Here is a 15592-nt window from a genome sequence, read left to right on the forward strand (position 1 = left end):
AATCAAACCCATTGCCTGCACTCAGTAACTCATCTTCACATGATGAAGAGTAATCACAGTGTAATTGAAAACGTGTCTTTCCCAGGTGTAAAAACTACAGAGCTGCTAGCAAGCCACAATGGCGTGCCGATAAAAGCGAGGGACTGTATAGGAGGTGCGTGTGTGCGTCTATGTGTGAGTGTGTATGAGGCTGAAGTTCTCCAGACTCCATTCGCAGAGTGAATGCAGGTAGCAGAGGGAGCCTGAGCGGATCCCAGAATTCCTCATTATCCTCGCTGCGGGTGGCCGGGTTTGCGGCAGCGGTCCACGGGGGAGGCCAGGCTCGCTTATTACGCTTAACTGAGCCACAGCAGCTCTGCAAACCAAGTGCCACTTAGTGCCCGTCGGAGATGGCCGCCTGGCCCTGATGAGATGACTGAGTGTGCGGCGTGTCAGTAGCAGGGCAAAAACAAATGCCTCATCAAAGCGGCACGATCAGGTCCGGTCTGCGCTTAGCTATTATGCACGGACCTTCATCCTGAAGCAAAATATCTTACAGCTTTGGGTCGCGGTCGAAAAATAGCACGATATGATTAACGCTCGCCACCTCCTAAGCAAACAGATGCACTGTAAAAGACTGCTCGGGTGGCCAGGGCCTGATAGCAGCCGCTAAAAGCACCCAGTTCCTGAAACAGATGGTCCTTTCACACATAATAATCATAACAGCCTGCATGTGCTCCTGAGCATCATCCAAAACATACTGTGATATTTAGACTGCTTTAAGGAAGTAGACTCGGCAAAGCTGGTTGGAGGCTGTGTGTAATTTCAGCAATGCTTTAAGATTATAACTTGTTACACTGTATAGGATGATCGGTATAACATCCATAACAAACTACACAATAATATGTTCTTCATGCCAGATTATACAGTGAAGATCCTCTAATGGTAAACCTGTGATTAAAGAAAATCACTATGTTCTGCTAACGTCATTAATCAGTGCAATCCTGGCTCGTGCAGAAAACCAGCTCGGATAAACCGAAACGTTCGTCACAAACAAGTGAGCTTGAGGTAATAAGGATTTTCTTGTCCATTCTCATGTTTTGTTTACGTTTTGCTATGACCACGAATGTGTCTGTCCCCAATCCCACGAATTTCTCGTAATCAAATGCAGTATTCTTATTGGTTTTAAGACTAGCATCGGTCACGCTCAGGGTTTTTTAAAAAAATTGTTGACACAGCTAAGACATCCTGAGATTGACGACCTCAACTCACAACCGAAGAATTCTTTTATGTGTGTGTGTTGTTTTTTTTTGCTATGTAAGTCGTACAGTGTAAACCTGGCTTAAAGAATCGAAATGTGAGACGTTCTTGTAGAATTCACAAATTTACCAAGATACTTGATAAAAACTTCGAGCCACATTAGAGAGAGAGCAGCTTACGGGGTGCATTATTCAAAGCAATTTGACACAAGGCGCTCCCGCACACACAATAACCTCCATTAAATACATTTTCTCTGATCTCGGTGTCCCATTTTGCTTTTCTTGTCATGTTTCACATCTGGCCATGTGTGCAGTGATGTACTCCAGAGGGTATGTAATTGCCTGCGGCCAGGCTGAATGGAGGCTTGCAAAGCAGGTGAATTATGTAAGTGCTAGGTCTTCGGCTCTCGCTGCTGAGGATTCTCGTCTTTTTCTTCCTTCTTCCCCCCCCGTGCTTCTCCCTCAACAAAGCAGCGGTTGTGATGTTTTTTTGCCGCTGTCACAATTAACCTCAGAGGCTGGGCAGGGAGCCAGCGGCAAGCCCTTCAGGTAAACAGTACGATAAGCTTAGCTGCAAAAAAAAATTAGACATTGTTTTGAAGCGAGAGGCAGTTGCTATAGTAACTGTTGCTAATTAACTGCATTCAGCCAGGGGAACAAAGGGCTTAAAGGCACTCAGGACAGCAGAGTGCACATGTTCAATCCCTCTCTTTCTGTTGCTCGAATACCTGTGTCTCTCCCTTATTCTGCCCCCGCCCCTTAACGCGTGCTGGGAGAAGTGCACGAGCTGGCCTATCAAAGGCGGACACCGATTGAGGTCCTCCCTAAAACGGAAGGAAAAAAAAAAACGATCACGGCGTCCCGGGGCCAATCAACGTGCTTCATCAGCATCGAGGGCCACTTGAAGTGGATCTCATCAGCTCCGGTGGTATTCTGGAGAGACGGCCCAGGAAACAGCATTTCAATAAAGCAAAGACAAGAATGGAGACCATTTAAAATGATAATACTGAAGACCACCAATTTAACTCCATACGGAAATGTGCATGTGTATGTGTATGTCTATGTCTGATTAACCCCAAATAAAGACCAGCTGTTTCTGAAGGATTTTCTTGACATCTCATTGGTTTCATCTGATTGCTGAAGCCCTGGTCCACAAAGAGCTAACAAAGCCTGTACAGAATCTCACTTGTTGAAAGGTATCAATCAGGAGAGGGGTACAAAAGAATTTCCAAAACATTAGAAATACCATGGAACACTGTGAAGGCCATCATCAACAAGTGGAGAAAATGGTGTACCACAGTGGCATCACCGAGAACAGGATGTCCCTCCAAAATTTACAGAAGGACAAAAGACAAAAAATGTACCAGGGAGGCTGCCAACGGACCAACGGCAACATTAAAGGAGCTGCAGGAATATCTGTCAAGTACTGCTTACTCTCTGCATGTGACAACAATCTCTTGGATTCTTCACATGTCTGGGCTATGGGGTAAGGTGGCTAGACAGAAGCCCTTTCTCACAAAAACATCCAAGTTCAACCCAATCACCCCAAACCATGTGGCAAAATGTGTTATGGTCTGATGAGACCAATTCCAAATGGTATAACAATCCCATAATTCCAAAGGGTATGCTGGACCAAAAGAACACCATACCCACGGTGAAGCGTGGTGGTGGCAGCATCATACTTTAAGGCTGTTTTTCTTCAGCCAGAACTGGGGCTTTTATCAAGATAGAGGGAATCATTAATAGCTACAAATACCAGTCGCTTTTAATGCAAAACCTTCAGGTGTCTGCTAGTAAGCGGAAGATGTAAAGGAATTTCACCTTTCAGTACGACAATGACCCAAAGCATACATCCAAATCAACAAAGGAATAGCTTAATCAAAAGAAGATTAATGTTTTTGAATGGCCAAACCAGAGCTCAGACCTGAATCCAATTAAAAACCTGTGGGGTGACCTGAAGCAGGCTGTGCACAGGACATGCCCTTACAATTTGACGGATCTAGAATGTTTTTGCAAGAAAGAGTGGGAAAGTATTGCCAAGTCTAGATGTGTCTGATAGTGTCTTACCCAAAAAGACTTAGTGATGTAATAAAATCAAAAGGTGCTTCAAGAAAGTATTAGTTTAGGGGAGTGCATATGCTTATGCAACAACACCTGCTCAGCCCCCCCACCCCCACCCCCCAAACAATGTTTCTGATCATAGTGGTAGTGTTCGATTAAAAGCAAACAGTGCCAGTTTAGGCCACATCCATTTCAGGGTTGAAGATACGTACATTTGGAGCACTAAACAGATCAAACTAATGCCATTGCTTAACACCTCTAACGCATAGCACGTACTATGACCCTCGTTCTCTTACTCTTGGAAAACTGTTTAAAACAATAATGCAACACGGATGAAGTATAACTCCAGAAGAATGAAATGAAGAGAGTCCTCATTATAGGTCTGACTGCAAAGGTAGAGCAGCAGTGAAACTAATGATTGAGAAGGAATGTGGGGTCATGAAATGAAGTGTGTCACCTTTAACTAATTTAGGCTATAAATCACACAATGAATATCACAAGATGTCTGCAGTCAGGCATTACAACAAATAACAGAACTCCGGATTGTTTTGTTTTTGAATTTAAACCTAATTGTGCACCTTTTACTTGCTGAAAAAAAAAGTACTAAAACTGTTATTAGAAAACTACTTACACCTTTCTAGAAAAGAGAACAATCTAGAACAGGCTAATGCCTGTAATATTCTACACAATCAATACACTGTTGAAAATGTTTGCTTAATATGATTAACCTCATCTAAACAGCTAATATACATGTCCTCCTGCCGTCCTATATACTCTGCAATCACTCAGTACGTTTACATGGACAACAATAATCCGATATTAACCCGATTAAGACGATAGTCTGATTAAGAAACTAGCATGTAAACAGTGATTACTGATGACCTTAATCCGGTTAAAGTCGTAATCGAAGTAAACACAAATGGAATTAAGACGTGTGGAGTACTCGTGTTTTAGTCGCATCATCGACGTGCATTACAGACATGTACACACCTTAATCACACTATTAACGTCGTGTGAGAGTTTTCACCACATTGTGCGACAGGACACGATCACACACAGCAGCGCTCAACCGTTTGACGAGAAACAAGAGAGCACGGCTGCGTCCCAAACCGCGTACTTACCTACTATATAGTAGGCACTATACATGTATTTCGGCTACTATATAGTAGGTAAGTACGAGGTTTCGGACGCAGCCCAGTCGTCTATTTGCACGTATAGCATGACAAATAATTAACTGCACTTAAAGTTTTCGTAAAATTAAACATGAAACACCCAAAACTGTATACGGTTCCATAATGAAGACCAACTGTATGTCGATACGTGAAATTCTGGAGGGAACGTCGGACGGTGTGGTGCGGTGACGTAATGACGCTTGCCGTTAATCGCTCTATGTTCTATAACATGTAACGCGTTAACATGAAAGAAGTATTCTAAAAGCGACTCATGTAAACACCTTAATCACAATATTGTCTTACTCAGAATAAGGTCAATAATTAGATTACTGCTGTCCGTGTAAACGTAGTTACTGTCATTTACTAACGTAGCTAGTCTGGCAGATAACTAGCTTGCCTCTGTCAAATGGAATTTCAGTATTTCTTAAAATTTCATTGTTATATTCTCAGTTATTTATTTAATAACAGCCAATTCCGCCAGAATGCACATATCGACTAATACAATTTGCTCATCGCTTCACAGTTAGCTAGCTAGCTTAGCACACAGATGCTGCAGCCAAAAGGTTGAGCTAATCTCAACTTGTGGAGATTACTCAGTGACCAAGAGTTCAAATGTCACACACAACAAACACATTTGTAAGGTAGCACAGACAAAGTCTTCTTATAATGTATGTTTAGCAGAACTGACCATCCAAAAGGAGCTAGCCGCTTAATTAGCATAGTTTGGAGTGCAGACGTGCTTAACCTCGATAATATCAGTACTAACCTGTTGATCGAGAGCAATTCAGTGATTTTCCTTTATTTAAATGGAAGAAAGAAAGGGAAAAGATGTTCCATTCGGTTCCCGGTTAAATGTTAGCGCTTTGTGTGAAACTTTGTGTAGCATACGGAAGCACTGCTCTTTATGCGAAGACTCTTCACGAGCTGTATGTTTTCTTTTCAAAGTGGTTTCTGTGAAGACTAGCCATTTTTTTGGTTACGGAAATTAATATTGAATTCTAAATATGAATGAATTAATAAATGTTTCAACCCACAAGCTCTTTACAGTTTATGCAGCAGCTCTGATGTAGGAATGACATTGACTTGCACAATACAGGTGTTGACTCATTCTGTGATTTGCACCCATAAAATATATTAACAAATTTCGGATTTTTAATTTGCCCGGCCTCCCCGCTGACAGACGGCCCTGCTTGTTCTGACAGTTGTAACGGCCCTTGTTAATGCTTGAGCGAGTGCATGGGTCACAGTTCACGGTGCGATGGTTTTGGCACTAGGAGCCCGGCGACAGCTGCATGGCTGAAAGATGAGCCCGGCCCCTACAAAGAGCGCCGAGTCGCAATCTGCCACCTTCAGCTCTCCGCCGTTCCCGCCAAACTAGTTTCGGCAGTGAAAGAATGGCACAGTGCCGGAAACAAATACAACGCCCACACTCTGCCATTCAGACCTGCCCTCTCTGACCCTATATCTCAACCTCATCGCTGCAAAAATAACAAAGCGACAAACAAACACACCTCTGCTTTCTGGTCGTTCTTTTTCCCTACACACAAACTTATAGCACTGCGTCAACTGCTTTCCTCCCGATTCACACTGATATGGAGGTTTTCCGGTCGTTCTGAATGTCTGTCACTAGGAAGGCGGTCGTGACGGAAAGGCCGTTGAGTGCACATGCAACCAGACACTCTGAACATCTGGCACAGCTGACCTCCGCTCAATCCTAATGGGTCACAGCGAATCGGGACCAGCACACAACCTTCACAAACGCATAGACAACACACTTAAAATAGCACCATGACAACTTAACACAACACCGTGTTACATATCACCCTCATTACCGCTTCATTTATTACAATTAATACTTCTTAATAAAAACAATCCTCGGAAATATTTCGGACTAATACGTGCATATAACTAATTGTATCCTATTATTTAGATATAATTGTTATTTATTTACCTAAAATACATTTATGAATATTTACATTTTACACTCTTATGTATTTTGTGTCTAGCGTCCGGTGGCATAGTATCCTCTAATTAACTAATCTATTTATTTATTTCTTTGTTTATTTATACATTCATTTATTTTTTTCATGTTATGTTTTTGAATATTAGTTAATTAGTATTTTATGTATTACATTTTTCTTTTCTAATTTATTTTGTGTCTAGCATGTGGTGGCATAGAAACCTCTTCTTTTTATTTATTTATATATATATATATATATATATTTTTTTTAAATATATCTCTAAATCAGTGAGCACTGGCGGCTCTTGTACTTGCTGTTAATCATTTAAAACTCGCCAGGCCAAGCCATTTGTCATGCTTTAATCCGAGGCAGAGGGAGAGAGTGTGAGTGAGTTTCTCTGGCACTCCTGGTGTACAAGGAGAAGGAGGAGGGGCTGCAGTGTGTGTGTGTGTGTGTGTGTGTGTGTGTGTGTGTGTGTGTGTGTGTGTGTGTGCGCGCTGAAAACCTCTTTGTAGCGGCAGCTGAGAGCCATCGCTGCGACTCCTAAACATTACATTTCATTTGGCCGGAGAGGTCACATGACAGCTGCAAAGGACGCCCCCCCTCCCAGGGCCTTCAGCTTTCACTTGATACTGACAGGCAGCGAGAGACTACGCAAGAAAATATGCCCTCTTTCCATGACATCACCCAGCCAGGGTTTTTGTAATAAAAAGGGGGGGGTGAAGGTTTTGGGGTGGGGTGGGCGGGGGGTTTGTGGCACAGCTGGTGGCAGCCGTGGTGCCATCTGCTCCTGACTAATAGTTCATGCTGCTTTACTTATAGACTCCGAGCTCTCCACAACAGCCAGCAAATAAATACTACTGCTGAGGTCCGCAGAGGCCAGACGGGCTAACACATTAATTTGCTGACTGACGATTAGTCTCATTCTTCCTCCAATCGCTGTGGACGTTATCGCTGTAACGAATCAGTCCTGAGCTCTATTTAAGCGATTAGAAAAATAGAGTCCTGAGCTCTAGTATTCTGATCGTTCTTTTTTTTTCAAAGTACTCTAAGCCGGACATCTAACCGTTCCGCCACTCGTCCTGAGGCTCGCCTGATCTAAACCGAGGTCTTCGAGGGCCAGGCCGCTAGCATTAATTCACTGGCTGAATTATTCTCATATACATCGTTCACTCGTTTGTCCTTCCGTTTAATTCCTCACAGCCCAACATCCCCTATTGGACTAATCGTGGTGCCCAGCAGGGTGGAGGTTACCTGGTGGGTCCATGTCACATGAACTCTATTGGACTAATTTAATTTGGAAAATTTCAAAGCACCTGTCCAGTGGGCTGTGATCTCTCTAGTGCGGAATCATTCATTAGCTTATTGGCCGAAACATCATCGTCTTGGCTTAATCTGTTCGCTACTGTAATATGGCTGTAAAGGTCATTTCAGGGGTGGACAAATTGCACACTGGGCAAAATGGAAGCTCCAATGAGCTGCCCAGCCCCATGTTTTGGTTGCCCAAAAACTACTGACTAGGCTAGACTATATGTAATAAAGTATGGCAAGCTAGTTAGCTAGTTAAGTCCAGATACAACGACATTAATGAGTATAAATTACCACAAACATAGTGACTCGGCCATAGCTATTATCCTTTTCTAAGAAAGTGTCTGAGGTAGCATGACAAAAAAGTCAGCAAGTCACTGATCAATGTTTAACCACGAGCTGACCGAGTTATATGACCGTTTTTTTGCTCAACCCATATCCACACCTTAATCAGTTTCTGGGTCAACTTGTGGGTCAAGTCGATCCAGTCTAAACACCCCTCAGCAAAATGTGCAATTTTCCTTTTTTTTTTTTTTTTTTTTTTACATAAACAGACCAAAGAAGTCTACTAAAGTTCCTATTTTAGACGTGTTTTGCGTTGAATACTTTGAAAAACGGAAGCAGAGGTCTTACCATACATCTTGCCTTCATCGGAGAGGATGATCTTGCGACGGCCACAGGGTGGGTAGATAGCAAGCGCCTCCTGGAAGCTCTGCTCGATGTCAGGGCTCCACACACCCTCGGCGTCATTGTCCATGGGCTTCTCGGCAGAGTCGCTCATCCTCTCCATGTCCTCGGCAGGACTTTCGCTGCCGCTCCAGCTGCTGGGATCAATTGTGGCGGTTGGGACCTCCAAGCCGAAGCCTGGAGCACGCTAGGGCGAGACCTGGTGGAAAACGAAAACAAACGTGGTGGTCAGAGATGCAGTCGCTGTGTGCAGTACCTGAAATACACCAATAACAAAACGTCCTGACGTGTTCTACTCGTCTTATACCGCAGCAATTGGCCAATGTTGTTTTTTTTTCTGTTTCATCTGTTCACAGTTATATTTAATCGTGCCTTCTCTCTGATGAAGTCGGTTATAACAATTAAACAGTTCTTCCCTCACCAGGATCTTTTTTCCTCTCTCGTGAAGAGACCGCAAATCACTAAACCGCCTGTCCCGTTGTGGGATAAACGGCAATATTCGACATCCACAATATTCAAATAATGGTAGAATAGTAGAAAGAGTAAAATAATAGTAGATGAAGGATCCTCAGTTGAGTTGGACCAGGTGTCTGAGTAGGAAGAGCACCTGGCCCTCCAGTACAAGAAACTGTTGAACTGTGACACTTGAAAATACCACCATTACCCCCGGTGTCTTACTTGTGAAGAGGCTATCCATGTAGCCAGCGTTTGTAGGCGGCTCTTGCATCCTTCAGTCAAACAATGCTCCATTTGAAAGGGAATTTAAGGGGAGCAGATTTTAAGTGAAGCATTTGCGAGTAAATGCATGGTGTGGCCATGCTAAAAACGACCACGTGTAATGACTCAAACCCAATATAAAACTTTATATACAGAACACGTGAAATCATGGTATAATATGTTTTATATTCAGCACAGGCTAAGCCCTACTTACTCAAACAAGTCAGGAAATCGCGACACATGCTAAAAATGGTTGCGTTAGACCAACAACATAAAACCAAACATACATATAAAAGCGGGACTAGCACTATAGTCGAAACTTCAGCAAAACAGCAATTTTATTAAAGCCAAGAATGTAAATGTTCGTTTTAAACACCCCCACATGGCAAACACTGCTAAAATAGCTTCTGAATTTCACCAGATATTAAGATCATGTTTCTATTTTCCTCAGATGTACTTTCAATAGACTTCCAGAAGGATCCGATTGCCTTGAGAAATGAGCTGGGTCGAACGAGGAGGCAGCAGACATATAACCTTAAAACACTCGGCCAAAACCACCTGGCATCTCCTGTAAAGCAGCAGACTTTCTTCTCTAAAAGGCCTTTACAGCCGAGCCAATTTCAGCCCAGCTGTCCGTCCCCTCAAACCGCCCCTTAAATCTGGACGGAAATCATGTCAGCCACTTGTGTGAAGCGCGACACGGCTGCTCGCAAAACATCCAGAGCAATATCAAATGGAATAATCTTTTTTTTTTTTTTTTTGAAACCTCATAACATAGCCAAGCAGAGCCTGGTTTTCTTGTTCTGATTTGGTGAAGGCAAGGCCTTCTTCCTTGTTGCCTTCTGATAGCTTAAGCGCACGGTGCCAAAAGTCTAAGAATAGTCACTAAAGTGACTTGCCAAAGCGAGTTCATTTGCATGCTGAAGATTTTATACTTTATACAGGCATGCAAATTACTGAGAAGCCAAATGTGTCAAAAATGTGAGGACTTTTGGATGTTGTCGCAGTCCCGTCCGGCCCCCACCCCCATCCCATCCTCCAGACGAGCCTTTCCTCCCTCGGCTTGCTCCCGTTCAGGCGACACAAGCTGTTGTGGGACTAGCAGCATATGTTTCTTCTAGAATGTCAGTTCATGAGGGGGGAAGGGAGCAAGCTGTTGAGGGAGGGGGAAAAAAAGTCAGGGGGAGGATGGGCAACTCGGAGAGAGCGGAGGGAGCTTTTCCTGAATTCCGTTTTTGTGTGCTGAATGCTGACGCTGCAGAACTGACTCGCAGACTGTTAAGGAGGGGGGGGAACCTATCCTATCCCGTTCTGACCACTAAATGGTTCAGGCCTTTTCTTTTTGGCCCTGCTTCGCACTCCCCCACCCTGCCTGCATAATGAACTACGCTGCTAATCACTTCCAGCACTGCGACAAGCATGTTGCGGTCGTTCGGCATGGTCGATCATACTGCGAACATGTTTTTATTTCATCAGCGATGCAAACTGTGAAACGATGTCCAGCCTGGATAAACATGCTTAAACAAGAACAGTCTGTGCTTGGTGAATCTTTCTCGAGTGGCCTACTTTCACCAACGCAGTGTCTGGGCATGTCCGTATCGTCTGTTAGGACAACTGTGACATTTCAGTCTTTGGGGTTTTTTTTTTTTTTTTAGAGCATTATATATTCTTGAGAGCGGATTGAAGGGAACCAAAGATTCCACTTCCACAGGTGGTTGCCCCCAACGTCACACGAGGAAACAAATACCACCATGTCGCAGCAGCCTATAAATTATTAAACCTCAGCTCCCTGTTTAACAACTTCACATCCGAACCTGACTCGAGGAAACAGAAAGATTGTCTGTTTGGAGGTTCACACTATACGACAAACAAAACACTTTATTAGCATATAATACCACAGCACTATGGATTTCTCAAATCTGATTGGTTAAAAGGTGTTATTAATTTTTTTTCCTCTGTTTTATTTCTGACCGTAGTTCCAACTGTAAATCAAATCTCGGGTTCAAATCGGTGCACACTACTTAAATATTAAAAATAACGAAAACTTAAAAATTGTACTCAATTAAATACTTAAAATACCCATCCATCTTCTATACAGTTTATAATTCAGGGTCACGGGGTACTTTAAATATATCGACATTCTATTATACTTCTAATGAATTTTTTTTATGTATAAAATATTTCAATATTTAAAATGCATTAACCTTTTAAGTCCCAGCTTATTAATATTACTGTTATTATTATTATTTAGTTATTCAACTTAAAGCACATTAGTCAGTAACTACTATGAATTATTCAGTAGCTACCGTGAAATTAATGAGGAGAAAAAAAAAGGAATGCAGTTCTGGGAATGAGGAATGCAAGCCTGGACAAGCCGACAGGTCATGGGAGTTTAAGGGGTTACTGTGTCCCCCCCCCCCCCCCCCCCCCCCACACCCACACCACACCACACCACACCACACCCCATCCCATCCAATCCACCAAGTAAACATCTACATGAGAAAATAGAAAGAAGTGTGACGAGTGAAATCAGCTGGTTTTTATGCATACTGACCATCTGTCTGTAAAATGAACAGCTTTTACACTCAGACACGTCTTGACTTTGACCCACAAGCTGAAGCCGCTCTGGCAAGAAGGAAAGTCTAGAGTATTTTGGTCTCTTGAAAAACGCTGCTCCATTATACTATTGATTTCGTGCCCATATAACATTGTATTCATAACTCAGCAGTTATCCGGCCAAACGTATTATTACATTAGACAAGCTACACACCAGTTAAATATATTTAAAAAATGTTTTCTCTTCACAAGGCACTAGCAAGTGATTTTGATATATCGGTTCGACATTAACTCCAGGCTTTTTACAACACTCGTACAGGCGGCATTAAGGCCACATCCATCAACAGGAACAAGCGTTAAAGAACATTCCGGGCAGAAATCAATAGTCTAAAAACAGCCTAATTATGGGACATGGCTTTAGTCCCTCTGTGGTCATTTACGCTTCGATAAATCAACTTAACTGATTTACCTCTGCCACAATCTCATATGCAACGTGGCCCTCGGGAACTTTCTTCCGAGTTCAAGAGCTCTTCATGATTGTATTACATTATCATGCAGAAAACCTGAGCACGATTTAGGCTTGATCTACTATGTGCTGGTATTTCATATTTTCACTTCCTCTGGATTACAGACATACTCTAAACATCCAGGATTTAGGAAACTAATACAAGTTCAGTTGCTCTTATACACCATTTCACTTATGCACTATTCGATCTGTTTGAAGCAAACCCTGGTCTGATATCCCTGTCCGTGTGGTCCGTTTATGCAGATGAGAAACGCACTCGGATGTGGGCCAAAACGACCGGTCCAAAAGTGTCTGAGTGAATCCGCTTTCAAGTGATTTGATTCTAGTGAGAAAGTGATTGCGCAGTCCGTACAGGATTTCACAGAGGTTTTTTGTTGTTGTGATTGCTACGGCCGAAAATGCTTGATTTTGCTGCAGCTTTTTTCCCAAATTTGCGATGCGTTTTTGTGGGTTTTTTTTTTTTTTTTTTACGGAAAACTACTTGAATTGCCGAACTTGCGATTGCATGAAATTGTTCTGCACGGTCTTTTGCAGTGACGTTTGTTGGCAAATGAGACCTTTTAGCTGTATTCGTGTTTGACGCACGGGAATCGAAGAGGGTTTTGGCTGAACATGCGTTACGGTGACGTCACATGATGCGTCTTGGCCCAAATCTGCGGAAAATCTGCGGGAATTTAGAAAAATTGCAAGCTCCTCTGTATATTGCGGAGTTTGCTTGCTTTTGCATCAGTTTCTCCGATCGCAAACTCCTGCAGGGACTGACTGGAAGAGTAACAAATACGCCATGTTTTTTTTTTTTCCGTAGATGTGAGCACACTGAGCCAAAGGACAGAGCTGTAGTGCTACAGAACTATGACATGACAGAAAATAAATATTGGACGTGACGCATAAATGTTTCCTGCTGAAGGTATGGTTACTGTCGCCATATGTCCATCCAATGAATGAAAGAGTTATGAGTATGTTTTCAGCCCTACACACTTTTTCAGTTTCGTAGTTTTAATGCGGTGCGAAACTAAAACAAACGTTTGACGTGGTGTGAAACTAAAACAAACTAAACAGCGAACAAACCAAAAGTCTCCATTCTGCTCCGATTCAGACTGGAAAAAAACAAAACAAAACAGACTAACAGCTGCAAAAGCGCACTCGGAGAAATGACTTCTCTGACCTCAGAAAGTCTTTAAGTGCAAAATCCTATATCTAATTATGACAGGACCCTGAACTATTCGGCACAAAGCTGTGAACTCTCACACGTCCGCTCTAAATAGAGGCAAAACCGAAGGTACACGTTTACCGAATCCACTTGTCTGTTTTGTGAGAAGAAACCGCTGTGCGCATTGAGGACGGAACACTTTCTTTCAAATACATTTCGTCTCAATACACATGCTATTTATTTCAATTAAATGATCATTAAGACTCATTCTGATACGTCTGGTTTATTTTTTCCAGATTAACAGGCGTACATATGGACACCGGAATGTTATTGCTACTGACCAAATAAACTGAAACTGGACTGCTTGTGATTTGTGCAGTACGGCTCCAGATAAAGCCAAGCTCCATTCCGTTTGTCTAAGGCTTGATGACAGATGGAAGCAACAATATACTGTGTTTACTCTCCACTCTGAGCGTGTCAGACAAACAGGCGACACTGATATCCTTCCAGGGACAAGCAAGATGGCGACCCAACAGGTCTAATTCATTGATCCATCTAGCGAATACGGTTTCAGACTGATGGAGCTGTGTGATGTGTTATTGCAGTTTTTTTTAATTACGCATGGAAATGCTAATTACCGGCTATATGCCAGATCACGATGTTTATCTCGTCTTTATCAGAGATGCTTCGAAATATCCTCAGCATTCCACTAAGAAGGTAGCATGACGACAGATTCTTCCTAACCTTCCTTCTAATTCAATCCCATAACTCTGTTTGCCAAACAACAGTTCACCAACAATAAAAAGAATAACAATAATAATAAAAAAATCTCCCGACTGCTGCTCCAACTGAGGAATTGTCATCGCAATGTAGCAATTGTTAGACAACAGAAATGTCCCATAAGAAATATGTAAAGAATAAAACACGACAGGGCATGCTGTTATAGGAAAATAATCAATGGTCAACTGTCACATAATGGAGGGTTGAGTCAGATGCAAGCTCGGATAAGAGCTTTATTATAGACATAATAGGCAGACAAATCCAAATTGTGAAACACAGGCGTGGTCAGAACAGGCGAAGGGTCAGGTGATCAGCAAACGGGCATGAAGCAGGCGAGGCAAAGCATGAAACGAGACACTAGGAACGAGATCGAAAACCACGAAACGAACCACGAGGAACAAAATACAAAAGCCTTAGTACGGTGGTAACACTCAATACTTTGCGACGAACAATGGACACACGAGGGGTTTAAATAACAAACAGCTGAGACTAATGATGACACATAAGGGAACAACCAATGACAATACAGGGGCGGAGACAGGACAGAAATCATAACAAAAGCGCGTGTCAAAAGTAAACACTGTCAACGTCACTGAAACCTGGAAGCGTGCGCTCGCGCTTCGAGCTACAGCGCTAGCATGAGGGGAAGCTTTTTATCCCACAGCAATTTGCCAATGGTTGAATTTTTTTTATTTATTAAAGAATGACATGTCATTATCTGTTTATAGATATGGTACAGTTCCCGTTATCACTTATTATTCAGTCGGTTTTCTCCCTGATTTGTTTGTGTGATTGTTGCAGCCAATAATGCTCGATTTTTCTGGGGCTTTTTCAAAATTTGCGCTGCAACTTGCAGGGTTTTTTTTTGCGCTTTTCTGCGGAAAACTACTTGAATTGGTGAAACTGCAATTGCACGAAATTGTTTTGCACGGTCTTTCGCAGTGGTGTTTGTTGGTTGTTGAGACCTTTTAGCTGTACTCGTGTTCGACATACGTGAATCAAAGAAGGCTTTGGCTGGATGCACATTGTGATGACGTCACATGACACGTCTTGGCCCAAAACTTTAAAAGTTTGCAGCAATTTTGATATATATAGCGAAACAACCCCAAACCATAACATTTCCACCACCATGCTTCACAGTTGGTATGAGGTGCTTCTCCTGAAAAGCTGTCTTTGGTCTGCACCCAACATGTCTGCTGTTACTGTGGCCAAACAACTCTATCTTTGATTCGTCTGTCCAGAGCACGTTATTCCAAAAGGCCTGGTCTTTGCCTATATGCTCATTGGCAAACTGGAGTCTTGCAAAGGCTTTTTCTTGGCACGCCTCTCATGCAGGTCAAATTTGTGCAACTTCTTTCTGATTGTAGAAGCATGCACTTTGACACCAACAGTTGCAGGACTTACTAGCAGATCCTGTGATGAAATTTTGGGGTTCT

The 15592-nt window shown here is 42.6% G+C and overlaps 1 protein-coding gene across 7 annotated transcripts in view; it reads right to left on the reverse strand.

The window, feature by feature from the left end:
* The window catches only part of tead1b (TEA domain family member 1b), a 75062-nt gene that overhangs the window by 34862 nt on the left and 24608 nt on the right, over positions 1 to 15592 (reverse strand). For all 7 annotated transcript variants that reach the window (XM_053683050.1, XM_017478054.3, XM_017478056.3 and 4 more), the window contains exon 3: positions 8374 to 8626. In XM_053683050.1, the coding sequence (XP_053539025.1) occupies positions 8374 to 8530 (157 nt within the window). In that variant the 5' untranslated portion in view covers positions 8531 to 8626. The remainder of the gene's footprint in view (positions 1 to 8373; positions 8627 to 15592) is intronic.

Source organism: Ictalurus punctatus, chromosome 10 (genome assembly GCF_001660625.3).
Source record: "Ictalurus punctatus breed USDA103 chromosome 10, Coco_2.0, whole genome shotgun sequence".
Classification (NCBI taxonomy): domain Eukaryota; kingdom Metazoa; phylum Chordata; class Actinopteri; order Siluriformes; family Ictaluridae; genus Ictalurus; species Ictalurus punctatus.